General features: G+C 56.2%; 1 protein-coding gene across 10 annotated transcripts; it reads left to right on the plus strand.

Moving 5' to 3' along the window:
- Window positions 1-84: 84 nt before the first annotated feature.
- On the plus strand, window positions 85-25,985 carry ITGA7 (integrin subunit alpha 7). Of its 10 annotated transcripts, XM_033866533.2 has the most exons (26): window positions 7,005-7,346; window positions 11,481-11,608; window positions 11,708-11,787; window positions 12,882-13,137; window positions 13,629-13,760; window positions 14,021-14,140; window positions 15,006-15,213; window positions 15,323-15,516; window positions 15,893-15,981; window positions 16,106-16,233; window positions 16,366-16,461; window positions 16,608-16,669; window positions 16,792-16,961; window positions 17,383-17,532; window positions 18,178-18,293; window positions 18,872-19,064; window positions 19,147-19,227; window positions 19,334-19,413; window positions 19,552-19,626; window positions 19,779-19,881; window positions 20,367-20,543; window positions 20,710-20,841; window positions 22,607-22,720; window positions 22,949-23,047; window positions 23,136-23,261; window positions 25,290-25,985. In XM_033866533.2, the coding sequence occupies exons 1-26, from the start codon at window positions 7,141-7,143 to the stop codon at window positions 25,518-25,520; spliced, it is 3,546 nt and encodes a 1,181-aa protein (XP_033722424.1). In that variant the 5' UTR covers window positions 7,005-7,140; the 3' UTR covers window positions 25,521-25,985. The 10 variants fall into 10 exon arrangements, 9 of the variants coding, with proteins under 9 accessions (XP_073644645.1, XP_033722419.1, XP_033722424.1 ...); XM_073788544.1 differs by lacking the exons at window positions 7,005-7,346; window positions 14,021-14,140 and adding an exon at window positions 85-1,163; XM_033866528.2 differs by lacking the exon at window positions 13,629-13,760 and having other exon boundaries at window positions 6,925-7,346.
- The last annotated feature ends 67 nt before the right edge of the window (window positions 25,986-26,052 follow it).

The raw sequence follows: 26,052 nt of genomic DNA on the forward strand, positions 1-26,052 counted from the left end.
GTGAGGCCCGGAACCGCCCTCCTTTTGAGACTTGGGGTGGTAGGTAATGAGGATCTTGGCTGGGAAGGGAGGGGATAGTAGGGCCAGGTGAGCTCTTGTCTTTATTGGGAGCTCACTTTTGGTGAGTGTGGGAATGTGGGTTTCGTACCCACATTGCAGAACCAGTTTTTAATCTCCTCTGGATCTCAGGCTCCCAGGAGGGTGGTTGTTGCCAGGCTGTCCATCACGGTTCGGTTGTTGCGGGAGCAGAGGCTCCCAGGACTCATTGAAATTCTTTGCCTTCTCTGGCCGTTCCCTCCTGGCAGCTCTGGTCGGTTTTCAGTTGATCCTCAGCTCCTCCCTCTAGGGGGGGAATGCTTTCCTCTCTTCCAGCTCGCTCTCTTCTCACCACCCCACCAAAGTCCCTCAGCTCTGGCTGCTCATTGTCCAGAAGAAACATTTTAGGCCCTTCCAGCGGCCTCCTAGGGAGCTTTGCTAATTTGGCTGGCTATGTGTGGTGAATGTGCAATTCCATCTCTGTCCTTTTGTGGTCAGGGAATGCAAACCCATTTATTTCAGTCTTACCAGTAGAATAAGCTGCTGCCAAAGTAAAAGGTAAATTATATAATACCTCTCTGAACTAAAGAGAAATGCTTCTGGGATTAACCCCAACAAGAAAAAATTATAAACATCAGCAACATATTCTTGCTATTACAACATTCTCTCTTGGTGTACTGTGCACTGACATGCCGGGTGACTTTGGGCAAGTTGCTTATCCACTCCGGGTGTTGGTTTTCTCCTTAGGAAAATTAGAAGATCGGATTAAATCAGTGGTTCTCAGCCCTGTCTATACATTAGAATCATCTGGGGAAGTTTTAAAAAATATGCCTTGGTCGAAGACCAATTAACTAGATCTCTGAGGGTGGAGGCCTGGTATAATTATTTTTTAAAAAGTTGTTCAGGTGATTCTGATTTTTTGTTTTTTTGTTTTTGGTATGCGGGCCTCTCACTGTTGTGGCCTCTCCCGTTGCGGAGCACAGGCTCTGGACGCACAGGCTCAGCGTCCATGGCTCACGGGCCCAGCTGCTCCGCGGCATGTGGGATCTTACCGGACCGGGGCACGAACCTGCGTCCCCTGCATCGGCAGGCGGATTCTCAACCGCTGCGCCACCAGGGAAGCCCAGGTGATTCTTTTTTTAAAAAAAATTAATTAATTTTTTGGGCTGTGTTGGGTCTTCGTTGCTGCTCGCCGCGGGCTTTCTCTAGTTACTATGAGCGGGGGCTACTGTTCGTTCTGGTGTGCAGGCTTCTCATTTTGTTGGCTTCTCTTGTTGTGGAGCACAGGCTCTAGGTGCGCGGGCTTCAGTAGTTGTGGCTCGCGGGCTCTAGAGCACAGGCTCAGTAGTTGTGGTGCGTGGACCTAGTTGCTCCGTGGCATGTGGGATCTTCCTGGACCAGGGCTCGAACCTGTGTCCCCCCCCTGCATTAGCAGGCGGATTCTTAACCACTGCGCCACCAGGGAAGCCCTGTTCAGGTGATTCTAGTGTGCATCCAAGGTTGAGAATCACTGCACTAAACCATATCTAAGGCTATTTCCAACTTTGGCATTCTCTCACTTTGTGATTCAGTTACATAGTTGGAAATTGACTTTATTATATCTACTTGCAGGGGGAGGAGAAATGGATGCTGATTTATTTATTTATTTATCTCTGGCTGCGTTGGCTCTGAGTTGCTGCGCGCGGGCTTTCTCTAGTTGCTGTGCGCGGGGGCTACTTTTCGTTGCGTTACGTGGGCTTCTCATCGCGGTGGCTTCTCTTGTTGAGCACGGGATCTAGGCATGCTGGCTTTAGTAGTTGTGGCTCGTGGGCTAAGAGCGCAGGCTCAGTAGTTGTGGCACACGGGCTTAGTTGCTCCACGGCATGTGGGATCTTCCCGGACCAGGGCTCGAACCCGTGTCCCCTGCATTGGCAGGCTTCTTAACCACTGCTCCACCAGGGAAGTCCCGTTGATTGGTTTAGAATAGAACATTCTTGAATTTTCTGAGTCAGAGCTGAAGATTACTGATTAGTTCACTCAACTCTTTGCAGACTAGCATCTTAAATCCCGGGATGTGTACAAGTGTCAAAGGATTAGTGAGTTGAAATGGTTAAGTGGCAGCATAAAGCAGAACATTAAGTGCCAAAATAAAAACTCTGAATAAAAAGTGTTGGATACTGTGTGTATGTGTTTTTGCCTATATGTGTACTTCTTTAACAACATATCCTGAGTGCTTACCATGTGTGAATCACTTTACGTGTATTATTTCATTCCTAGAACAATCATGTGAAGTATAATAACTGTCATCCCCAGTTTGCAGAGGAAGAATCTGCAGTACAGAGCAGTGCAGTAATAGAGTTCATAGGTGGTCTAGCTAGGATACAGATCTGGGCTATCTGAGGCCAGAGCTTGAGTGTAACCACTGTACTATACTATAGAAACCATGGGAGAGAACCCAGGAGGGGGAGGCCCAGAAGCACTTTTGGGGACGGCCCCATGTCTCTTGTCATTATATCTCTCTATGCTTGTGGGGCATCAGTTGGAGGGAATCCTGGTAGTGGGGGGAGTGTTTGGGAAGAGGCTCCGCTCCAGAGAGGAGCTGATCAATAGAAGCGGGAAGAGTGAGAGCATTGCAGGGCAGCCTGGCCCAGTCCTCCCCCACTCTGGCTTTCGCTTCCAACCGCAGTGAGCCAGCAAAACAGAGGCAGACTGGAAGATGCCTGGTGCCTCACTCGCAAAGCTGGGAAAGAAAGGCAGGGGTTGGCCGGCGTGCCAGAGAATGGTGACAAGCGGATCGTGAAACAGAGGGCAGGGGCTAACGAGGGAGGGTTGGTGTTGGGGGTTTCAGTGGTGAGTCTGTACTGTTAAGATCAGGATGACTCATGGAGAGTGCCAGGCTCATCCTGTATTACCCTCACCCCATTGGTACAACTGCCTGACATTTTCACAACAGTATAGAGGCTGCCAGGACTCTGCGGACATCAGCCCTGCCCTCCTCTCCCACACACTGGCTGTTCCTTTGCCCTAGAGCTGGGCAGAGGACATGGGTGCCTGTATCTGGGGACTCCAGTTGATCTCTCCAGGGTCATCCTCCACCTACTCTTTTTCTGGGCCCTTGTTGCTCACTGTCTAACCTCAGTGTCTACTGTGGTTGAAACTCAGCTCCACCTGCCTTTGGTAGAGGTGGACAGTGGCTGCATGAATATCTGGAGAATGACTCTTGAAATTTGAAATCTCTTTCTGCCCACCTCTGCTTACAATTTCCCACTCAGATTATTTTTCTCTTAGAATAAATGAATGCAACTCTATACTCTTTTCGTCCACTCATTTCCCTGTTCTTTTGAGGTGTCTTTCAGATAGCTTTAATTAGCAAGCTCCAAGCTGACTAGCCGGGCCAAGCCTTAGGGCCAGATGCTGCTGAGCTGTTAGGAGTTGGGTGAGGACTGAGGGAGGACATGGTGTGAGTGCAGAAGGCTTCTCATACTGGGAAATCTGGCTGGGCTTCAAGAGGGGGCCGTTGGTGGTGTGGCCAAGTTCCAAATGTTGGCCTGAAGCCAGTGCTCAAAGAAAAGGGGCCCTCAAGACAGTCTAAATGGCTCACTGTGGGAAGTGACCTCACAGTCCTTCTCCCCAAGACGCAAGGGGTTTCCCTGGGATCCTCAAAGACCAGAGCGGTCAAGGCGTTTCCCCGCTGACTGTCCTCAATCACGTTTATATTCTTTCTCTCCCAGTCGCTCCCATAGTTCGAACTTTGGTTCCAGCCAGAATTCAGAGGCTAGCAGGAGGATTCCAGTGCTGGAGAGGTGGGTGGGGTGAGAAAGTCCTCATGTATGTTGGGGAGGAAGAGGCTGACCCTGGGACATATGCTCCAAGGCTCTGCTGCCGGATGAGGTATAGGGAGAAGTTAACCCTGCAGTGTGTGTCCTGGAAGTGTCTGCTTCTAAGCTAGAGACAGCAGCTGGGAAATGTGTGATCTGGGGGAGGTGAAAAACAGGGATCCCTGTCAGAGGGGAAGAGGGCTGTTAGAGGGGGAGGGGCTGCCAGACAAGGGCCAAAGTCTTTGCTGGGTCTGGAATCCATCAATGTTTAAAATGTTTTGAAATTATTTTGAAATAGTTGTAGACTCAGAGGAAGCTGCAAAAAAAAATAGTGCGTGAAATCCTGTGTACCCCTTCACCCAGCTTCCCCCAGAGGCGGCATCTTATATAACTGTAGCACAGTAGCAAAACCAGGACGCTGACATAGGTACAATACTGTTAACTAGCCTACAAGCCTTATTCAAGTTTCCCCAGTTTTTTTTTTTAACATGCATTCATTTGTGTATGTGCATAGTTCTATGCAATCTTATCCCACGGATAGGTTTGATAACCACCACCAAAATCAAGAGACAGAGCTCTTCATCCCCAGGAAGGAACTCCCTATGCTATCCTTTTATATTCACACCTCCACCTCCCCCATCCCTGTACCCCGGCAATCACCAATCTGTTCTTCATCTCCACAGTTTTGTTATATTAGTGGAAACACATAGTATCAGCATTGGTGTTTGTTTTTTTTCTTTTGCCGTGCCGCAGGGCTTGTGGGGTCTTAGCTTCCCGACCAGGGATCAGACCCGCGCCCACCGCAGTAAAAGTGCGCGGGGTTCTAACCACTGGACCACCAGGGAATTCCCAGCATTGGTTTTAGTTTAATGAATTCCTGAACTTTGAACTCAAATACAAAAGTTCTCTGGCAGGTTGTTTATTCGAATATTAAGCTTGTTTTATTCTCTGGATTCCTCCGGCTTCTTCATTCCCCCTTAACCTGAAATACTGCTCCCCACTCCAACAATCTGGTTTCATTTCTCCTTTAGGGAAAATCTGCACATCTACACTTACTAGGCTGGTCTGGGGCCGGTCTGGGAAAGGGAACCGCCCTCCCTTTCTCGGCTATTTATAGCCAGGCTAATTTTGGGTGGCCTGTCTCTCTCTCTTCTTTCCTGCTCCTTCCTCCTGTGGCGGGTGAGGTGACTTCTCAAATATTTGGGCAGAGGAGGTCAGAAGCAGATTCTTGGCGTCTGATTTCAGCCTCGGATTTAGCAGGAGCCAGTGGAATAGAGATGCAGGGAGGCAAGGATTGCAGGTGCAGAGAGAGAGGCAGCTGGGGCTCTGAAGGCATTTTGACCCCGGTCGGATGTTTGGGCTGAGAGTCAGGAGTCTGGGTTCTATCCTGATTTTACTCCTCTGCAGTCTCCTAGCAGCTCTTCTCCATCGTCTGGGCTCTGAGATAGAAAAGGAATGGAGAGCGCATACCTGGGGGATGATAAAAGTAGGATCTAGGGGCCAGCCTGCTGAATTACCTGGACAGCACCTGTTTAGAGGTGTGCTGGTCCCCTGGAGGGGATGGCCACAAGTGTAGTGTTGCAGAAATGGAGGCCCAAACTTTCAAACGTGTAGAAACTTACACAGGGCAAGGCTTGTCCCACTGGGCAGCAGAGTGAGAGCCTATTTAAAAAAATTAAAAAAAAAATTTAAGTATAATCCTGGAAAAAGAAGGAAGAGAGGCAAAGGGAACATGGGAAAAGGAATTAGGGAGAACACATACTGGAGCTTTGAAGACAGGGAGGGAGAACAGAGAGTCTTAAGGATATGATAGTGTTTGGGGGGCAAAGGAAATACTAGAGACATTGAGAAATAGTCTAGAAAGATTCCAAGTGACAGAGACAAGAAGGGGGATAAAGACAGAGCTGGGGATGAGACAAAACCAGAGGGTGAGAGAGAGAAGGGAGAAAAATGGAAAGATGGGTATACCCAAGACCAACACCCAGTAAGAAAGAGAACCAGGAACGGGATGTGGCAGCAAGTGAGGTTCCAGTTGTGTCAAATTATTTCCTATCTCTCTTCTTGGCCCCATTTCTGGATTAGAGTTATAAATAGCACAGTTGGAAAATGTCCTCCCCCCCTTTGCCTTTGTCTCAGCCTGGGGGGAAGGGAGAGGCAGAGGGGCAAGTCCCTGTGCACATCCCTGGGAAGCCCCACCCCGATCCTGCCTGGGCCAGCGCAGGACCCTGTCCCCTCCAATCCCTTCCCCTTTGGAGGGTAGGAAATGTACGGTTCTGGGAAGGATCTGGAAGCCAGAGACATCTTTCCCATCTCTCTCCCTCTTGGGGCCAATCTCTCACATTTTTGGCCTTCTTTGACAGTCCATGCTTTCCCCCCAGCTTAATTTCCTCTTCCTATATCACCCTCAGTCTTTTCCTTGTTTTCTCCCTTCATTCCGTCCTTGTTGATCGAACTCTTACCCTTCTTTCTCAATCTCTTTTCTCTTTCAGTTTTCTTTCTACCTGCCTCCTTTGTTCCCCTCCCCAGGCCTGCTGAGTTTTTCTTTCTTCTCGCCTCTCTTTTCCTCTGCTTCTCTGAACGCTGACGATGTATGTGTCTAGCAGAGCCGTCGCCAAGGCCGGACTCTGAGAGGTGGGATGGGATGGGATGGGAAATGGTTTGATTCAAACAGCAGGAGAGGTGCTCTGTGTGTCCATGAGGAGAAGGTAGCATTAAGGGACCACTCCGGACTCATCTGCATCTTTCTCTCTGCATTTCTCTCTTCCCAGACTGCCCTTGAGCCTCATCCACTTCCCATCTCTTACCCGTCCCGCCCCCCGCCGCTCGTCTTTTTCGGCGCCTTTCTATCCGTATTTCTCACTCCCTCCCCGTTCCCAGACGCCGCCTCCACCGCTCGCGGGCTAGGGCAGGAGTCGGGGGAAAGGGAGAGCGCTGGCGGGGGCGGCGCCCGAGGTGGGGTGGGGCTGGGAGGGTTCCCACCCGGAGCCACCCTCCTGGGCATCCCTCTGCGACTCCGGCGGCCTCCACCTGCAGCGAGGCTGAGGGGCGGGGCGAGGGCGGGGCCGGGGCGGCACCCGTGGGAGAGGAGGCGGGAGCCGGAGTGGACCAGAGGTTGCGGCCGCTGCAGTCGTCCTGGCTGGTGCTGGGGCGGCGGAGCGGCGGGAGAGGGGTGGCGAGGCGGAAGACTGGGAGACCCCCTGAAGGACCAGCGAGACTCGGAGACCACAGACCCGCCTCGGGAGACCTGGGACTCGGGGCGCGAGCGGATTTCCTTGCGCTCTCCCGGAGCGCGCGCGGGGGTCGCCCCATGGCAGGGACTCCGGGCCGCGATCCATGGGGGGCCCCTGGCATTTGTTACCTTCTTGGCTCCCTGCTTGTCGGACTGCTCTTCCCAGGGGCTGTCGCCTTCAATCTGGACGTGATGGGCGCCCTGCGCAAGGAGGGCGAGCCAGGGAGCCTCTTTGGCTTCTCTGTGGCTCTGCATCGGCAGTTGCAGCCCGGACCCCAAAGCTGGTGAGTCACCACACCCGCGCAGAATCCCCGTGCCCGAGCCACAGGTGCCCCCCCGGCCCGCCCCATCTCTCAATCTTCCAACCCCATCAAGACTCAGGCTGTCTACAGATAACCCACACCCCAGCCTGGAGCCTTGCCTGTCTTGGGTCTGAGACCCAGCATCTTGCTTTGGGGATAAGTTGGAGAACAAGGTCCTTGTCTTGGCTGCGAGCTGTCTCCTTTCACCTTTCACCCCAACTTGCATTCTTGCTCCAGTCCCAGGGCTTGTGGCTCCCCTCCTTCTGGGGGCTGAGCTCCCTCAGGGAGGGAGATTGAGCATTTGGCCTCTGCTTAGGTCAGGAGGAGAGGGAAAGGACAGAGATGCTGAAGGTGCCGTGAAGGGATGGAGGGTAGACTCCAGAAATAACTTCCTGCCAGGCCATTGCCATGGGATGGAAAGAGAGCATCAGGACACTGGGCTGCCGCTTCTGTGGCTCAGGACCACAGGAAGGCTGGGAGAGGACCTGGGAGGGTCTGGCAGTCTGAACTATGTGGTTTGGTGATAAGAGGGTGGCAGACAACAGAGCCTCCAAAGTTGTAGCAGCAGCAGCAGCAGTGAGAGAGATCCAGGAAGGATGCTGGCCAGGCTGTTCCCCTTCCTCCTCCTCAGGAAATTTCCAGCTCCAGGAATCTCAGCAGTGGGGAGAGGCAGGGAGAGTGAGGGGCAGAGGACAATTCTGGTTATTTTCTAATCAGTTCGGGACCTGTAGGAGAAAGACACACTTATGGGGCCTGTGACTGTCATGCTTCCTGTACTATTGGCCCCAGCTCCTTATACGATTTTAAAAAGACAGGCAGGAAGGGGAAGAAAGCGGCCCACCCCTTCCTGCCTGGGGACTTTTCTCTCCTAGGCCAGTGCCTAAGCCACACTAAGTGTCCATTACTGGGATCAGTGCTGTCCACTGGGACTATCTTCTCCCCACTGCTATTGGCCTGGGGGCAGAGCGTAGGGACAAGAGCTCATTTCTCTCCCCTGCTCAGGGAGGAGGGGCTCGCTCTGATTCTTCTTCCATTATCCCTGTCATCAGGGAGCAGGGTCAAGCAGTCCCCCAAACTTTGGGAGCAATGGAAAACTACCGACTTCATCTCTTCTTCAGCCTTCTATCTGCTTCCTCCCTCATCTCTGTCTCCCTCCCTCCCCCCTCCCCCCATGTGCTAGAGTTCTAGGACTGGAGGCCTTTTTAGGACATGCTGAGCTCTCTGAGCTATTTCCAGGCAAATTCTAGGTTATTTTTAATAGCTTGGTCTCTTGTCATTTCCCCCTCGTCTCTGATGGTGGCCCCTGAGCCAAACTGGGGGCCTTCTCAGAGGGGCCTGACCGCCTCACCCTGCTCTTGTCCCAGCAGGGGGCGCTCTGCTGTCTGGTGGCCTGTGAGAGGCCAGATACCTCGCTACGTCCCTGGCTTTGGGGTTGCAGGTCACCTTCCCCAGCACTCGCTGATCGAAAGACATCACCAAGTTTGATGTCCTTCAATCTGGCCCCGGATGAGACTTTGAAGTGTAACCTTCTTTGCTCTGTGGTTTCAGCCTCATTTATTTCCATCAACCGTAATACCGTCAAGTGTACTACCATATAGAGTTGTTGTGAGCATTGAAAGAGTTGTTAACACATGTAAGATGCTGAGAATAGTGCGAGGCCCACAGTGGGTGCTATGAAAGTGTTGGTACCTCTTTTCTTGTATGGTGATCCACAGAGCTGGAGCGTAGCTTTAGTGCCTTCCAGCGAGCCTGGATCCAAAGGCTTGGCTGGAGCACCCCCCGGGCTGAGCCAACCTTTCAGGCCAAGCACCCTCCCCAGAGGGCCACCCAGATTGAGAGAGTCAGAGTGGGCTGGACTTGGGTTGGGGCCTGGAGTGAACGGGGAATTGCGAAGTGCAGAGGTACTGGGCTACTCCTTCACCTCCACTTAGCCAGGCTCCCGGGGAGTCCTTGGCTCCTAGCTGCCTTTCTCTCTGCAGTGGCTGCATCTGTGGGTACTGTTCTGTCCAGAGGCCTGGGGTGGCTGGGGACCATGGGATGAAGCCGGGAGGGAGTGTGTGGCTGGGGCAGAGGTGGAGGGACTGGAGAGGCTGTGTGTGGGAACTCTTGTTCCAGGTGGGATGGTCCGGTCATAGCTATGCACTCAGCTTCTTTCCTCCATATGGACCCCTCCCCTCCTCTCTACTCCCTACTCATGACCTCCAGGGGAGATGTGAGCATTAAACACGACCGTTAGCGTCTCCTGGTGCTTAGTTCTGCGCTGACCAGCTGAGACACTGCGTGTCTCTGTGAGCCTGCATAATGTGTGGGTCCAGGTGTCCTCCATATGGGCGCCTCCTAGGGGGCAAATGCAAAGATGAATGAGGCAGCCCCAGTCCTCCAAGGGCTCCCCATCTCTGTGTTTGGAGGTGGGAGCACCATGGACGTGTCTGAAGGTTGGCCATGCCACCTAGCTTCTTTTTCTGCTTGGGTACCCTCCTCTCCTCATCCCTGTCTTCCTTTTCGGAAGGTGGCCAGTCATTGGGTGGAAAAGGCATGGATATTGGAATTAGGCATGTGTGGGTTTGAATTCCAGCATCCAACTAATGTCTCTGAGTGAGTTTCCTCATCTGAAAGAGAAGCAAAGAATCCTCACATAGGATTGTTGTGCAGGTTAAATGAGATAATGCAGGTAACATGCCTAGCCTGGTGCCCGGCACCTAGTAGAGAGTCATAAACGTTAATTCCTCATATCCCTGGCATCTGGCCTAGGGCCTGACCTATAGTAGGTGCTGAATAAATATTACTTCCTTGTATCACCAGTGCCTGACACAGGGCTTGGCAGATGGTAGGTTCTCAATAAATAGTTGTTAACGAATGCCCAGTGTATGCTCTCTTCCCTGACACTCCCCATCCCCCTCTCTCGTGACATTGGCTCTGACACGGGGTGACAGCTGCTAAGAGACGAGGAGGAGCTGTGGGAAGGGAGAATGGCTCTGTGCCCCATCAGAACTGGCACAGTGCCCCACAGATGCCTGTCTGCAGTATTGCCCCACACAGTTTTGGGCCTTGCGCCCCAGCGAGGGCGATGGAGGAAAAGAGCGGGGGAGAGAGGCCTCGAGGTTTGTCTTGCTGACGCTTTTGAGTCTCCTTCTGCGAAGAGAAGATCCTTGTAGCCAACTGGGTGCCAATCACCTCACCTCTCTCTCTCCTTCACTCCTGGCCTGGGGGTCCTCCCCAGGGGACCCAGGCAACCTCCATTGCCAGCACAGTCCTCCCCTGGGGAAGAAGCCTTGGCTGTGATCATGGAAAATTGTCCTGCCAAGAAAGTTGTAGCTGGGAAAGCGTCTGAGGGGGAGGTAGGAGAGCAGGCTGGGCCGGGGTGGGGCGGGGGGGAGGAATGGGGAAAATCATGGACAGGGGGAGCAGAAGGAAGGATGGGGTAGGGGATTCAGGATGTATGGGGAGAACGGGGCTAGGATTGGAGACAGAAAGAGAAACTTGCCCCTACCTCCATGCCAGCCGGTGTGACTGATAGAATCCTGGGCTGGCACGGTTGCTGGGCGGTGGGTCTTTGACAGATCCCCGAGGAGAGGGTGAGGGAGGCGGACCCATATCTCGTCTCTTGCTTGTCCCTGGTCCACCTCATGGTGCTGTTACTTTTGCTGGTCCCTGGTCCACCTCATGGTGCTGTTACTTTTGCTCCCAGCATTTTTGGCATTTCTTGGAAGGTTTCAACTGAACTGTGGTTGGGGAGGAGGGCAGAGCTTGGGGATGGGGCCAGGGAGTGGGGGGTAGGAAGGGCTGGTCAGGAACAGGTGCTGGGAACAGGCGGTTCTTTCAAACCAGCAGTGCTGGCCAGGCTGCTTGGGTGGCGCGCGCGCGCGCGCGCGCGTGTGTGTGTGTGTGTGTGTGTGTGTATCTACTATGTATGTGGTTCTTCATCCAGATGGTATGTGCATGCGTAATGTGATGATTGCACGGCCAAGTGTGTTAATTTGCCCGTATCAGGACATGGGAAAACCGGCTTTTGGCCCTTTGCCTTAGTCCTTCAACACTCTGCCTGGTACCGAGGACTTGGGCCTGGGCAGCTCTGGGGAGGTGGCCACCAACTCCTGCCGCTGCCCCACCGTGCAGGCTGCTGGTGGGCGCTCCCCAGGCCCTGGCCCTGCCTGGGCAGCAGGCGAATCGTACTGGAGGCCTCTTCGCTTGCCCCCTGAGCCTGGAAGAGACTGACTGCTACAGAGTGGACATCGACCGGGGAGGTGAGGGCCCTGTGGGGGTGGGGTGGGGGGCCCAGGAGGAGGGGAGGGGAGGACTTGGCTTCCTCTTTCCTCCCCTAATTCCCAGTGTCCCGCCTCCAGCTGACGTGCAGAAGGAGAGTAAGGAGAACCAGTGGTTGGGAGTCAGTGTTCGGAGCCAGGGACCTGGGGGCAAGATTGTTGTGAGTACCATATCTTTTTTTTGTTGACTTTTAATGTTTACTATTTTTATTGAAAAAGGTCATGAAAATTAATTTTTAAAAAGAAGGAAAAACAGTTTGACTCTGTAACGGTAATATAATTGCAGTGGGTACCACTTCTTGTGACTTATGCAAGGGTGGTGTGTGTGTGTGTGTGTGTGTGTGTGTGTATGGTGTGTGCATATGCACAGATGTGCTTACAGAACTCAGGCTGGCAATATGGTATGATGGTCCGCTTCTGAGGACCTCAGAGAGATACAAAAAGGTGTAAGACATGGTCCCTGTCCTTATAAATTTAAAAATATCTAACCGTTCATCCATGCACTGATTTGTCAAACTTACTGAGAACGTTTTATACATCAGGCATTGTGCTAGTTACTGAGAGAGGACGTGTAAACTCAGGGAAAAGCCTGGTTCTCAGCTAGCCTCCTGCATAGTTCCAGAGATTCTCATTCTCTCTCTCTGTGTTATCACTAACGTGCACAAACAGTAAGTCTCTATGGGGCAGAATATGGTTAATGCTAAGTGAGTGGTATGGTCCTCAGTCTATACAAGTTCAAGGGAGGAGTGGAGAGCAAAGACTCCTGCAGGTGGGGTGATTTGAGCCAGGATTTCCAGAATAAGCAACACTTGGAGAGTGGAGAAGGGAGGGAGTTCTTTGCAGACAAGGTGGCGGTGCTCAGAAAGGTTCAGAGGCAGTACCAAGCTGGGCATGTTGGGGGTAGTCCCATCTGGCGGGATCGAGGAGACACGAGTTCTGGGTGCTGGCTTAGTTGTGCTGTGGGTGCCCGGGCAGAATGTACAACAGCGTTTCTTCCTGCCAGGGTGAAGAAGTGGGTGCAGAGAGCATAGGGCAGGGGATTATATATATACCTGCCTTACACTGGGCTGGGGGGCGGTGCCCGAGTGATGCTGGCAGATGTGTCTGTGTGTGTGCGCGCGCCTGTACGCACCTGCGTGCGTGCACCCGTGTGCAAGTGAACCAGTGTCTGCCAAACGTCTGCACACGGGCAGTGTGGCTCGAGCAGGGTCCTGGCCCTCACAGTGGAATGACCCCCTCTCCTTTTCTCCCACAGACCTGTGCACACCGATACGAGGCGCGGCAGCGTGTGGACCAGACACTGGAGACGAGGGACGTGATTGGTCGCTGCTTTGTGCTAAGCCAGGATCTGGCCGTCCGCGATGAGCTGGATGGCGGGGAGTGGAAGTTCTGTGAGGGACGCCCCCAGGGCCACGAGCAATTTGGGTTCTGCCAGCAGGGCACGGCTGCTGCCTTCTCCCCCGACAGCCACTACCTCCTCTTTGGGGCCCCAGGAACCTATAACTGGAAGGGTGAGTGACTCCCTGGGGAGGGGAGAAGGGAACCAAAATGTCCAGTACCTCAGAGAGGGGGTTGGGGGCAGCATGTGGCCAAGCACGCCCACATGTTCACTGCCGTGGAGCCCTGGGGCCCTGCCACGCTTCTCACCACAGCCATGCCAGCACGCACACGAATGGGGCCATCGCCTCTCCTCCGCATGGCCGAGAGTTCCGCAACATGCTGGCATGAGCTCCCACATGCCCAGCCGGGGCCCGCATGCTCCAACACACCAGCCCACACCTCATCACTCCCATTCCCATCTCCGCACGCTGCCGCTGGCCGGGCTGACACTCGGTGAGTGTGATGCCAAGTCTGGGGGACCCCAGGCAGCTTGGGCCGGGAGGGGGTGGAGATAGGGCTGGAAAGGAGAGGAGGGGCTTCCCTGGGTGCCTGTCTAACTAGCGCCCAGCCTGCGGGTGCTCCGTGCTCCCTGCCCTGGGCACTAACAGGTCTGTCCTTGCAGGCACGGCCAGGGTGGAGCTCTGTGTGCAGGGCTCAGCGGACCTGGCACATCTGGACGACGGGCCCTACGAGGCGGGGGGTGAGAAGGAGCAGGACCCCCGCCTCATCCCTGTCCCTGCCAACAGCTACTTTGGTAGGGACCCCTCCCCGGCCCGGAGCCGCTCTAACCCTCTGCTTCTCTCTCTTGTCCTCTCTCTCCATGCTCCCATCCTTCCGTCTCTGTCTCTGTCCCTCACTCTGTCTCTGTCTCTGATTCTTATCTCTCTGGTCTGTTTGTCTCTCTCGTATTCTTTCTCCACTTCTTCCTCTTTCTGTCTGCCTCTGTCTCCCCACTCTGTGGCCCCTCCTCTGGATGTCCCTCCCCTGGTGTCTCCCCTGCCCCACCCCCCGCAGGGTTGCTCTTTGTGACCAACATTGATAGCTCAGACCCTGACCAGCTGGTGTATAAAACTTTGGACCCTGCTGACCGGCTCCCAGGACCAGCCGGAGACTTGGCCCTGAATAGCTACTTAGGTTTGTAAGCGCCCCTCCACGTCCTCCTGGGCCCTGGGGGCTTGGCCTGGCCTCCCCACCTCTCCTGCCCTGCCCCCCAACACGTACCCAGAGAAACACCCACTGGGCCCAGGTTACAGACAAGAGCTGAGCGCAGTAACCAGGCCCAAGGAGAAGAGGCCCCAGGGGTGAAGCCTCGGGGCTGTGAACGGGGGTCTCCATGGAGGAAGATCCAGATGGGCTGAGGCTGTACTAGGAAGGAAGGAGGCTAGGCCTCTGGGGGACTTTCTCTGAGGGATGGATGGTGGGCATGTGCAGAGAAAGGTCCAGCTGTGTTGGTAAGTCCCTCTCCTTTCTCATCCGCGTCCTTCTGCAGAAGAGGAGGAAACGAGGCCTGGGAGAAGCTTGCGTGAATCAAACTCTTCCCCATCTCCCCCCCGTTTCTTCCTCTCCCGTCCGTGTGAAGTCTTCCTCTTCCTGCCAGGATGGTGGGCGTAGGGGGCAAAGAAGGTGCATTGGGTGGGATGGGGGTCTCCTGGGTGTGCAGAGAGGAGAGCAGTTCCAGGGAATCATATGGGGGCGCCCTGGCCCAGCTCCTGCCGGTGCCTCAGCCCCCAGCCCAGCGGCCTGGCCTTCTCAGCCATTGCCTTTCTCCTTCCTCCCCAGTCCCTGAGGCCGACCTCATCGTGCTTCTCGTGCCAGACCTTAGTCTCTGGGTGGGGAGGGCTTCCGGGCCTCTGGAGGGGAAGAGGAGTGGTCCAGCTGTGGTGGTGATGCCTCAGGGGGCACCTCTCCCTTTTAGGGAGGGGCAGGGTGGGAGGAGCTGTGACCTACCCTGGCTGGGAGTCTGGTGGGGACAGCTCACTGGTGAGTCGCCCCCATCCAGGTTTCTCCATCGACTCGGGGAAGAGTCTGGTGCGAGCAGAGGAGCTGAGCTTTGTGGCAGGGGCCCCCCGTGCCAACCACAAGGGTGCTGTGGTCATTCTGCGCAAAGACAGCGCCAGTCGCCTGGTGCCTGAAGTTATGCTGTCCGGGGAGCGCCTGACCTCTGGCTTTGGCTACTCGCTGGCGGTGGCTGACCTTAACAATGACGGGTGAGAGTGGGCTGAGGCGGGGGGAGCCTGGGGGCGGCTGGGTCTAGGAGGGGTGAGGGGCCTCTGGCCTCTCCTCCTGACTCCACTGGCTGTCTCTCTCTCTCCATAGCTGGACAGATCTGGTAGTGGGTGCCCCCTACTTCTTTGAGCGCCAAGAAGAACTGGGGGGTGCCGTGTATGTGTACATGAACCAGGGGGGTCACTGGGCTGGGGTCTCCCCTCTCCGGCTCTGCGGCTCTCCTGACTCCATGTTTGGGATCAGTCTGGCTGTCCTGGGGGACCTCAACCAAGATGGCTTCCCAGGTGTGACTGGGGACAGGGAAGGCTGGGGAAGGGGGGGAGGGAAGGGGGAGGGGCAGGGGTGCAGAAGTGCCTCTGAGGTCAAGGGGAAGGTCTTCTGAGGGCTCAGGGAGAGGAGCAACCTGGGCTCCTGCCTGAGCTTTACCATTTACCAGCTTTGTGACCTTGGGCAAGGACCCTTTCTGAGCTAGTGATGCCTGCAGAGAGTAGCTGAAAGGATTAAAAATGCCATGTGTAAGGTGCCCAGGACTTAGTAGCCTCTCAATAAAATAGAAAACACAGGGTATGGAACTGAGTGACTGAGGGAAAGTAGGGGCCTGGACCTCAGGCCTCCCACCCTCAGCCCCCACGTCTGATTGCCTTCCTCCCACTCCTGCAGACCTTGCTGTAGGGGCTCCCTTCGACGGGGATGGGAAAGTCTTTATCTACCACGGGAGCAGCCTGGGGCTTGTCGTCAAACCTTCCCAGGTGAGGGGAGTGGTGGGGATGAAGGGATGGGTGTCTGGGGGACCCAGGGGGCACAGCAGCAGAGGGCGGGGGAGGCAGAGGCTGGGGTGTGATGGGTGGGGAGGCTGATGGTCTGGTCCCCCAGGTGCTGGAGGGCGAGGCTGTGGGCATAAGGAGCTTTGGCTACTCTCTGTCGGGCGGCCTGGATGTGGATGGGAACCGCTACCCGGACCTGCTGGTGGGCTCCCTGGCCGACACTGCCGTGCTCTTCAGGTGAGCCGTCCTCCTCTGCTGGCCTCCCCCTCCCCAAGGCCCAGCCGCTCTGCAGTGCCAGATCTGCCGCCTCCCCTCTTTCCCAGCCTCATGTTCTCATGTCTCCTGTGCCCTGGACTCCCCCTTCCCCAGGGCCAGGCCTGTCCTCCACGTCTCCCACGAGGTCTCTATTCTTCCAAGAAGCATCGACCTAGAACAGCCCAACTGCGCCAGTGGCCACTCAGTCTGGTGAGGCGAGGTCCGAGGGGAGGGTGGAGGGGAGCCTCCAGGGTCCAGTTCTCCCCTGTCTACCCAGTTTGGGGCTGGGGCTGGGGCGGGAGTGGGCAGGGTTGGGGTGTGGCTCGGGCCTGTCAGCCTTGTCTTCGTCCCCGCAGCATGGACCTCAGGGTCTGTTTCAGCTACATTGCATCGCCCAGCAGCTACAGCCCCGCTGTGGGTGAGTGAGGCCCCTCCACGCTCACCCCGTTGGGTGTCAGGGTGGGTCACTCCGGGGTGCAGAGAAGGGCCCATTGGAGCTGCTCTGCAGCTCACCCGCCCCTCCTCTCCCACCTGCCACAGCCCTGGAGTACACGATAGACGGGGACACGGACCGGAGGCTCCGGGGACAGGTGCCCCGTGTAACCTTCCTGAGCCGTGGCCCAGATGACCCCAAGCACCAGGCCTCGGGCACCGTGTGGCTGAAACACCAGCATGACCGAGTCTGTGGAGACACTATGCTTCAGCTCCAGGTGGACGCTGACCCCTTGGCCTCTGAGGGCCATTGTCATCGCATCGTCTCTTTTCCCGGCTTCCTCTCATCTTCTTCCCAAACACACTCACACCTCAGTCTAAGATCTCGACTTTTGGGAAGGCTCCCTTTCGGGCCTCTCTTTTACCTGCCGTTTTCTTGCATCTCCTGTCAAGTTCTATACGCCCTGGAGATGGCCACGGCAGGTTCCGTCTTCTCGTCTGGTCCCCGAAGCCCTGAATCCTGGCTGTCTTCCCTTCTCCACCCCAGTTGCTCTCCCCCCGCTAGCCCAGTTCTCCACCTCTCTCCTTCGTCTCCCTGAGCCTCTTTCCAGGATCTGTCCTAGGTCTGGCTGGGGCTTTGGGCAGGGCTGGGGTCTGGGGGTTGTTCTTGCATTCACGTCTATCTTTTCCCTTCCCCAGGAGAATGTCAAAGACAAGCTTCGGGCCATCGTGGTGACTCTGTCCTATAGTCTCCAGACCCCTCGGCTCCGGCGACAGGCTCCTGCCCAGGGGCTGCCCCCCGTGGCCCCCATCCTCAATGCCCACCAGCCCAGCACCCAGCGGACAGAGGTGAGCATGCGTTCTGGTTTAGCCCAGGAAAAGAAGCTGGGAGGGACAGGGATCGTGAATCCCTCGCCAGTGACATTCATAGCTTGCAAAATTCTTTCATGCTACCCCAGTTGTTCCTCATATCTCTAGATGCTGTAACAGGCGGGCCACAGATGTAAAATGGCCCAAATTATCACACGTTCCTAGTCAGAGGGGACAGGCAGTCATTCAGGGGCCCAGGGTGCTGGGGGTCTGCCATGTTCAAATGTGGCCTCCAAGGTCCTTAGGTCACCTCTATCCCATCAGTTGGAGGGGGGCGGGGACTTCCTTGTATGGGTCTTACGGCCAGTCCGGAAGTGATGCTCTTTACTTCTCTTCACGTTCTAAGTCTGGGACTTAGTTACATGCAAGAAAGGCCAAGGAAATGCGGCCTCGCTGTGGACTAGCCTGCTGCTCTCTACCACGGCATCGTAATACTCCCATCATTTTACTGATGAGGACACAGCTCAGAGCGGTTAGGTGACCAGCTGGGTGTCACACAGCTAGGAAGCAGCAGATCTGCGGGTTGAACTCAGGTTGTTTATTCCCGTGATCCTCTACCCCGCCATACGCCTTGGCGATGCATGCACCCCCTGGGAATGACCCCCTCTTCAAATCTCCCCCCAGATCCACTTTCTGAAGCAAGGCTGTGGTGAAGACAAGGTGTGTCAGAGCAACCTGCAGCTGGTCCACGCCCGGTTCTGCACCCGTGTCAGCGACACGGAGTTTCAGCCTCTGCCCATGTGAGGGGGAGCGAGGGAGCAGGTGGGGTGGGAAGGCAGGAGATCAAGGGACGGAAGGAAGTCCCCTTGGGAGGGCCAGCAGGAGCGGGGGCTGAGCCTGCAGGGAGAGGGTGGAAGGTGGAAGGTGGGGAGAACCTGCCGAGAGCTCAGAAGTTTGCAGGATGAGGGCAGTGAGGGGCCCACAGGGGCTCCTCTGGCAGGGAGTGACAAGCCTTCACCATATAAAAAAAATTATACAGTTCACATACATCTCACTGTTAAGTCTTCACAACCCCATGAAGCAGGAAATATTCCTAGTCCCACTTTAGAGATGGAGAACGGAGGCCTAGAGAGGTTAAGTTACTTGCCCAAGGTCAGTAAGTGCTGGAGCTGGGGCCAGAAACAAAGGTCCCCTGACTCCCAGTCTTGACTCTCTTGAGTCTGAGGCTTGGACCAGTGTGTGCGGAGATTCGGGAGAGCCAGGGTGGGAGGAGAGGTTCAGGGAGTGGGGGCAGGCAGCATGCACTGGCGGGGGAAGGAGGAAGGGAGGGGGGGGGCAGGTGTTCCGATCTTAGAGTGAGCGGGATCTGACCCCCCAGGGATGCGGATGGGACGACAGCCCTGTTTGCACTGAGTGGGCAGCCAGTCATCGGCCTGGAGCTGAAGGTCACCAATCTGCCTTCGGACCCAGCCCAGCCCCAGGCTGATGGGGATGACGCCCATGAAGCCCAGCTCCTGGTCACCCTCCCTGCCTCTCTGCACTATTCAGGAGTCCGGGCCCTGGACCCTGCGGTGAGGGCCCGGGGCAGGGCAGGGGTGGGGTCTTGGGGGCTCCAGTAACCCAAGCTGATCTCTCCTTCTCTCCCCACTCCAGGAGAAGCCGCTGTGCCTGTCCAATGAGAACGCCTCCCATGTTGAGTGTGAGCTGGGGAACCCCATGAAGAGAGGTGCCCAGGTCGGCATATGTGCCCTTATCCCTATCCGAGTGGCTCTCTCACCCCTGACCCCTCCTCAAGCCCCTCGCCCTCCCGGACTCTAATCTTGCTCCACCCTTTGCCTAGGCCACCTTCTACCTCATCCTTAGCACCTCAGGGATCACCATTGAGACCACAGAGCTGGAGGTGGAGCTGCTGTTGGCCACGTAAGGCTGGCGGGGCAGGGTGGGTGAGGGTGGGGGCAGTGGCTTGAAGTCCACCTAGAAAGGGCTCTGCTGTCCTCACCTGATCCCTTGGGGCGGTGCCTGTGCCCGCTACCCACGCCTGCCCCTGCCACACTCCAGGATCAGCGAGCAGGAGCTGCGGCCGGTCTCTGCCCGAGCCCGTGTCTTCATCGAGCTGCCGCTGTCCATCACGGGGTAAGCCCTGTCCAGGGGGGCACCTCCGCCAGAGGGGTGGGCATTGTTACCCCCAGACCCAGGCCTGGGCTCTGCCTCACCTGGCCTGACCCTCCTGACCCTCCATCAGGCCCCAGGCCTCCTCAGCCCCTGTTTTGACCCCTCCTCACCAGGGTGGCCATTCCCCAGCAGCTCTTCTTCTCCGGTGTGGTGCGGGGCGAGAGCGCCATGCAGTCTGAGCGGGACGTGGGCAGCAAGGTCAAGTATGAGGTTACGGTAAGTGGCCCGGTGAGGTCCCTCCCTTCTTGGCACAGAGGAGAAGCTGAGACATGTCCCGAGGGCTGTGGCTTTTCTCCCATCTGGCACCTGGTTCGAGGCCTCCCCCAGTTCCTGGGCCTTGGCCGTGTGCAGGTGTTTGTGTTGAGGGCTCAGTTGACCATTTCCTGCTCATTCCTGACTGGACATCTCACCTGCTGGTCTGGGGAGGCCATGAGGGCCCAGGGGCCTCTGCTGGTGGATGGGGACAGGGGGGGAGGGCTGATGTCTCTCCCTAGAACCCTGCCCTTGCTTGGCTGGGGCCTCCCCGCATTTCCCGGGGACATCTCCAGGTTTTCCTGGGTTTGGGGTGGGCAGAGAATGGTGCCTGGATCTAGGATCCTGAGTCTTTGTTGAAGCTATGCTTCCTGAGGCTTCCCCGCAGCCCTGTCCCCTCCATCTCTGGGGATTTAGAACCTGTCCTTTGCACTCTCTTGTGCCCACAGGTCTCCAACCAAGGCCAGTCACTCAAGACCCTGGGCTCGGCCTTCCTCAACATCATGTGGCCCCACGAGATTGCCAACGGGAAGTGGCTGCTGTACCCCATGCGGGTGGAGCTGGAGGGCGGGCAGGGGCCGGGGACGAGGGGACTCTGTTCCCCCAGGCCCAACGTCCTCCACCTGGTGAGGCTTAGGCGAGGTGGGTGGGGCTGCAGAAGCAGAGTGGGGCGTGGTCAGACTTTGGGAAGGATGCCATGGGGCTGGGGGTCTGCGGCCGGTCGGGGGCCAGGAGGAGGGTGCTGGGGAGGAGGTGCCACCTGTCCCTCACTGGGCCCCCTCCCCACCTCAGGATGTGGACAGCAGGGACAGGAGGCGGCGGGAGCTGGGGCAGCCGGAGCCACGGGAGCCTCACGAGCAGCCGGAGCCCAGCACGTCCTGGTGGCCAGTGTCCTCTGCTGAGAAGAAGAAAAACGTCACCCTGGTGAGGGCGGGGCACACGTGGCCCAGGCAGGATGGGGTGGGGCACGTGGTATGACAGAGGATGGCGGGGGGAGGGGAGGGCAGGGAGCTTCAGGGTGCCGGGTGGCCTGTCAATAGCTGTGATGGTCACAGACACCGGGGGCAAGGTGACAGGGCACTTCACATCACACCTGTGAAGCAGCTGCCGCCGCCGCCGCTCCCCCACGCCCACCAGGTGTTCACTCCAGAGCAGGGCACTTACCATAGCCCGTTACCCACGCGGTTGATTCTCCCTGCGTGTGTATGAAAGGTCACATTTTATAGGGGGTGGTTTGAGCCATCTCTGAGATCTGTTTGTTATTCTTTTGAATTCTTTTAGGCCAGAAAGTCAGTTTGCATAAGGAAACCTGCTTGATTTTCACAATGTCAAAAAACACTTGAAGGTTTTAAAAGTTCTAATAATTGAATCGATAGTATATTTATGTGATTCATTAAGCCTATCCTTTTCGAGCCCTTTTGCCTCCCCGTTTCCTCCTTGTTTCACGTGGTTTTGTTCCTGGCGGGGCTCACTGAGCGGATTAGCGCAGACTCTGTGTACTCGTCCCTTTTAGGATGGCGCTGGCAGTGAGAGTGGGGGGGGGCACAGATCGGGGGGTGCTTGGCCTGGTGGCAGAAGGTGAATCCCAGGTGCGGAAAGGATGGGCAATAGAGGCAAAAAGAGGCAAAGAGACCTTGGCAGGGGGAGGCAGCAGTTGGGCCAGCTCTGGTGGCATCTGTCTGGGAGGAAGTTCCGCTGCCACAGCCCATCCTTCCTGGGGGCCCTCAGCTTCCCTGCTCCCCTGAGAGCATGGTGGAAAGCAAATGAAGTCACCTCAGGGGTGGTATGAGCTTGTGTAACTGCTGTTTCCCCGTTACATGGATAGTCCTGCTTTCTCCAGGTGAATGATTTCTTCTGAAAGGCCACCCTTTTTGCTAAGAACTTTGAAATGGATTCTTTTACTTAAAATGACTTTTAGACAAATTGACCAAGGATTCTTGAATTGCTCGAAAGTGGCCATTCTTCTGTATAGGCAGCGTGATGGATAGAACATTAATTTTTAGGCAAATGGGCCATTAGGTGGGATTGGGCCAAATGGATTTAGGTCAGGCGTGGAAGGAGAAGGGCCTAAGTCCCCTGTCCCCCCAGCAGCTCCGGGCATCCTCCTGCTCATTCAGTGAGTTTGGGCTTCACGGAGGAGCGCAGCTTTGCCCACTCTGGACCTGGGTTCAAGTATCCGTGCCACCTCTTTCCAGCTTTGCTAGCTGTGTGACCTGAGGCAGGTCACCTGGCCTCTTTGAACTTTAATTTCCTAGTTTGAAAAATGGGGATGATAATAATATGCACCTTGCAGGACAGTTGTGAATTTAAATGAGATAAGTACCTTGCAGATAGATGCTCAATATATGGGACTGTCATTAGGTAACATGAGCATCTACTGGGGAAGATACTCTTCCTGTTGCTGTCAAGAGACCTCCTCCCTGCTCCCCATGCATTTCAAAGCCAAATAGCCCAGATTTGGGGTAGGCTGCTCTTTTGGACCACAGGGTTAGTTTGGGAAGACTTCTTGGAGGAGGGGAGTTTGAAGCCAGGTAAGGAAAATGGGAGAGATATTGAATGAAGAGCCAGGGGAAAATGGGGGCTCATGGAGGGATGGAGGGAAGGCTCTGGGCAGACAGTGTCTGTGTGACCACGTTTGTGAGGGTGCTGGGGCCAAGCAGCTCAGAGCCCTGCGGGTCCTGGTCCACAGGACTGCACCCGGGGCACGGCCAGCTGCGTGGTGTTCAGCTGCCCTCTCTACAGCTTTGACCGTGCAGCTGTGCTGCATGTCTGGGGCCGCCTCTGGAACAGCACCTTCCTGGAGGTGAGAGTCAGGCTGGGGCACTGGGCTGGGCATCCTCTTCCCCAACCCCCGCCCTGGGGCTCACTTCTCCTTCTTCCTCCTTCCTGTCCAAATGCAGCACACTCTCAACCCAAGACAGGCAGAAACACCCTCCGTGTCGGGCACCATTCCGTTTACAACTTCAGGAGCTCGGGGGAGGTGGGGGCGTGGGGGCATTTAGGAGGAGGGTCTCCTTCCCTGCTCCCTTAGGAGTACTCAGCTGTGAAGTCCCTGGAAGTGATTGTTCAAGCCAACATCACCGTGAAGTCCTCCATCAAGAACTTGCTGCTCAGAGATGCCTCCACAGTGGTGAGCTGCTGGGCTGGGGGCATGAAGCAGGGGAAGCTCTTCTGTCCCGTTGCTCCAGCCCTTGTTCCCTTAACCCCTTGCTCCCCAGATCCCAGTGATGGTATACCTGGACCCTGTGGCTGTGGTGGCAGAAGGAGTCCCCTGGTGGGCCATCCTTCTGGCTGTACTGGCCGGGCTGCTGGTGCTGGCGCTGCTGGTGCTGCTGATGTGGAAGGTGAGGCTTGGGGAGGGTGATGCCGCTGGGAGCAGGGCTCCCCTGTCAGGCAGGTGGCCTTTCATGGTGTGGTTCTCTCACCCAGTCTCCCATTTATTCAGCAAATCTGCATTGAGCACTTACCCTGCGTGTACCAGGGTCTCTATCAGGCCCTGGATGTTTCAGAGATAAGTCAGATGTAGATCCTGTTCTCAGGGGTTTTATAGTCTAGTTGGGGAGGGGAGTAGTCCAGGACGAGGCAGTGGACTGAGTCAAGAAAGTGCAGTGGGAGCTCAGGTGAGGGAAAGCTTGAGAGCAGGTGGCCCTGGAGCTGCGCCTTAGAAGGTGGGGTGGTAGGATCTGGATGTGGGGAGAGGGATGGGTGGGTGTGGGCCTTACAGGACTATGAGGGGCAAAGCCATGGAGGCAGGGAAGTGTGGTCTGAATTAACTAGAGCATGGTGGGTAAGGCTGGGAAGGAAACTGTGGCCAAGAAAGCCAAGCAGTGTGGAGAACTGCCTGCAGGGGACTGTTGCCAGGACTGAACTCGGAACCTCCATATACCAGGCTCTACCTGGAGCCATTCTCATACACACAGAGTGTAGCCAGAATCACGTGTGCGTCTGGGGCTCCACATTAAAAGCCCGTTCATGCGCGTGTCAGTACAGAGAATCACGTCCATCACCAGCAGTCATCCCCTGAACCACATGCCACATCTGGGCCATGTGGAGCCATGCATGCCCTTGGGGCCTCCCCAGGACCAAGCACACCCTCTGGCAAATGTGAGTCATCAGTGGACCAGGCCTCTGGGCATCTAGACTGTTGGGGACCTTGCCATTCTTAGGGGGGATTGATGCCTCCGAGAAACTGGCTCCAGAATCTCTGCTTCCTGCTCCCATGGAAGGGGGACAAGGCAGAGGTAGAGGCGCCCATCCTTCCTCAGTCTTCCCATCCTCCACCTCTTCTGCTCCCTTCCTCCCTTACGTCCCAGTGTGGCTTCTTCCATCGGGACAGCCAGAGCTCATCTTTTCCCACCAACTTCCACCGGGCCCGTCTGGCCGTGCAGCCCTCAGCTGCGGAAGCTGGGGGTCCAGGGACCGTGGGGTAATCGTTGTGTGTGAGCATGTGTGTGTGTGCGTGTGTGTGCGTGTGTGGGTATGTATGTGAGTGTGGGTCGAGCTCCCAGCATTCAGGCGACCAGGAATGTGCAGGGTGTAGAAAGGAGATTGCATGAGGGCGGTGTGAGTTCCAGGAACTGAGGGGAGGTGGTTGTCAGGGTGAGGCCCTAAGGGTGAGTGTGCACGGCCTGGGGCACGCACAAGGGTTGGGTGGGCTCCTGGGGTTGTGAGCATGTGGGGAGTGCAGGAAGGTGCCGTGCATGTCTTTTCTGTGGGCATGAGTGTGCAGAGACACATGTGCAAGGAGGTGCCGTGCAGTCCAGCATGTAGGAGTCCTGGGAAGTCCTGAGTGTGAGTGTGCAAGGGGCACATTTCTGTCTTGGTAGGTAAGGGCCAGCATGTTCATGACTTAGCGAGGGGCCAGGCTACCGTATTCATAGAGGAGAGGGCCCGCCCTAAGGGCGATGCTGCTCAGTACACAGGGGTTGTGCGTAGGAGGCTTGGGAGGAATCATTCTGGAGATTGCGGGGCTCTAGGAAGCCACGTTTTCCCTCTGCTCTTGTTTGTGTTCTAGGGGATGCTACTGGGTCTCTTAAAAATCTTGGGGGTGTGGAAACCTTTGGGGTCAGCAGTCCTGATGTTCTACCTTCAACCCCCTCTTTCAGGCACCAAGGGAGATGTCCTTGGTCCTGCACCTCAGGCCCCTCCTGGTCTTTCTCTTGCTGTCAGTGAGAACCTGGGGACCCAGCACTGATGGTGGCACCTGTGAGGGCTGCTTCCTGCACGAGCTGCTGCCCAGCCAGCCCCTTTCTGCTGCTGTTGGTTCTTTCTGTCCCAGGGATGGTGGAGGCAGGAGGCTGGGCTGTGCTGGGCATCTGCTCCAGGGACCTCAGCCCCGCAGCCTGCTCATGTCTGGCCTGCTGTTCTTCCAGATGGGATTCTTCAAGCGGGCGCGGTACCCCGAAGCCACTGTGCCCCAGTACCACGCGGTGAAGATCCCACGGGAAGACCGGCAACAGTTCAAGGAAGAGAAGACGGGCACCATCCTGAGGAATAACTGGGGCGGCCCCCGGGGCGGAGGGCCCGATGCACACCCCATCCTGGCTGCGGATGGGCACCCGGAGCCGGGCTCCGATGGGCACCCTGTGCCAGGCACTGCCTAGCCTCCTCCTTCCCAGCCTGGCCCATGGGTCCCCTGCACCCCTTCCCCAGAGATGGCTCCTAGGGATGAAGGGGGCAGGCTGGGTTGCCGGTGTCCCATCAGGATGTGGCAGGATCTGTTTCCTCAGGGGCACAGACCTCTCTCCCCGTGAGGACCACACCCCCCCCAAACCTCCCCTTAGGATGCTGTGAGATGAGAGGGGGTAAATCAGGGATGGGTGAGGAGGGCAGTGGTGTCCTGATGCAAAAGTGGGGAGAAGGGACCCTAATCCTTCCCTCTCCCATTCACCCTGTATAATGAGACCCCGAGGACCTATCTCCCTGAAAGTGCCTTAAGCCCAGAGGGTGGGGAGGAGGTTATGTCGCTGACTCAGGGGCTCTTCCCTCCCTGGCTTCCCCTCTCCTCTGACCTTAGTTTGCTGCATCCATCAGTGGGTTTTGTCTATTTATTAAAAACGATGTGAGGACGAAGCCTCTGGCTTCTTTGCTGAGTGCTGCAGGGTCTCCAGAGAGGACTGGTTCTCTCTGCATCCC

Source organism: Tursiops truncatus, chromosome 11 (assembly GCF_011762595.2).
Source record: "Tursiops truncatus isolate mTurTru1 chromosome 11, mTurTru1.mat.Y, whole genome shotgun sequence".
In the NCBI taxonomy this organism is placed as follows: Eukaryota; Metazoa; Chordata; class Mammalia; order Artiodactyla; family Delphinidae; genus Tursiops; species Tursiops truncatus.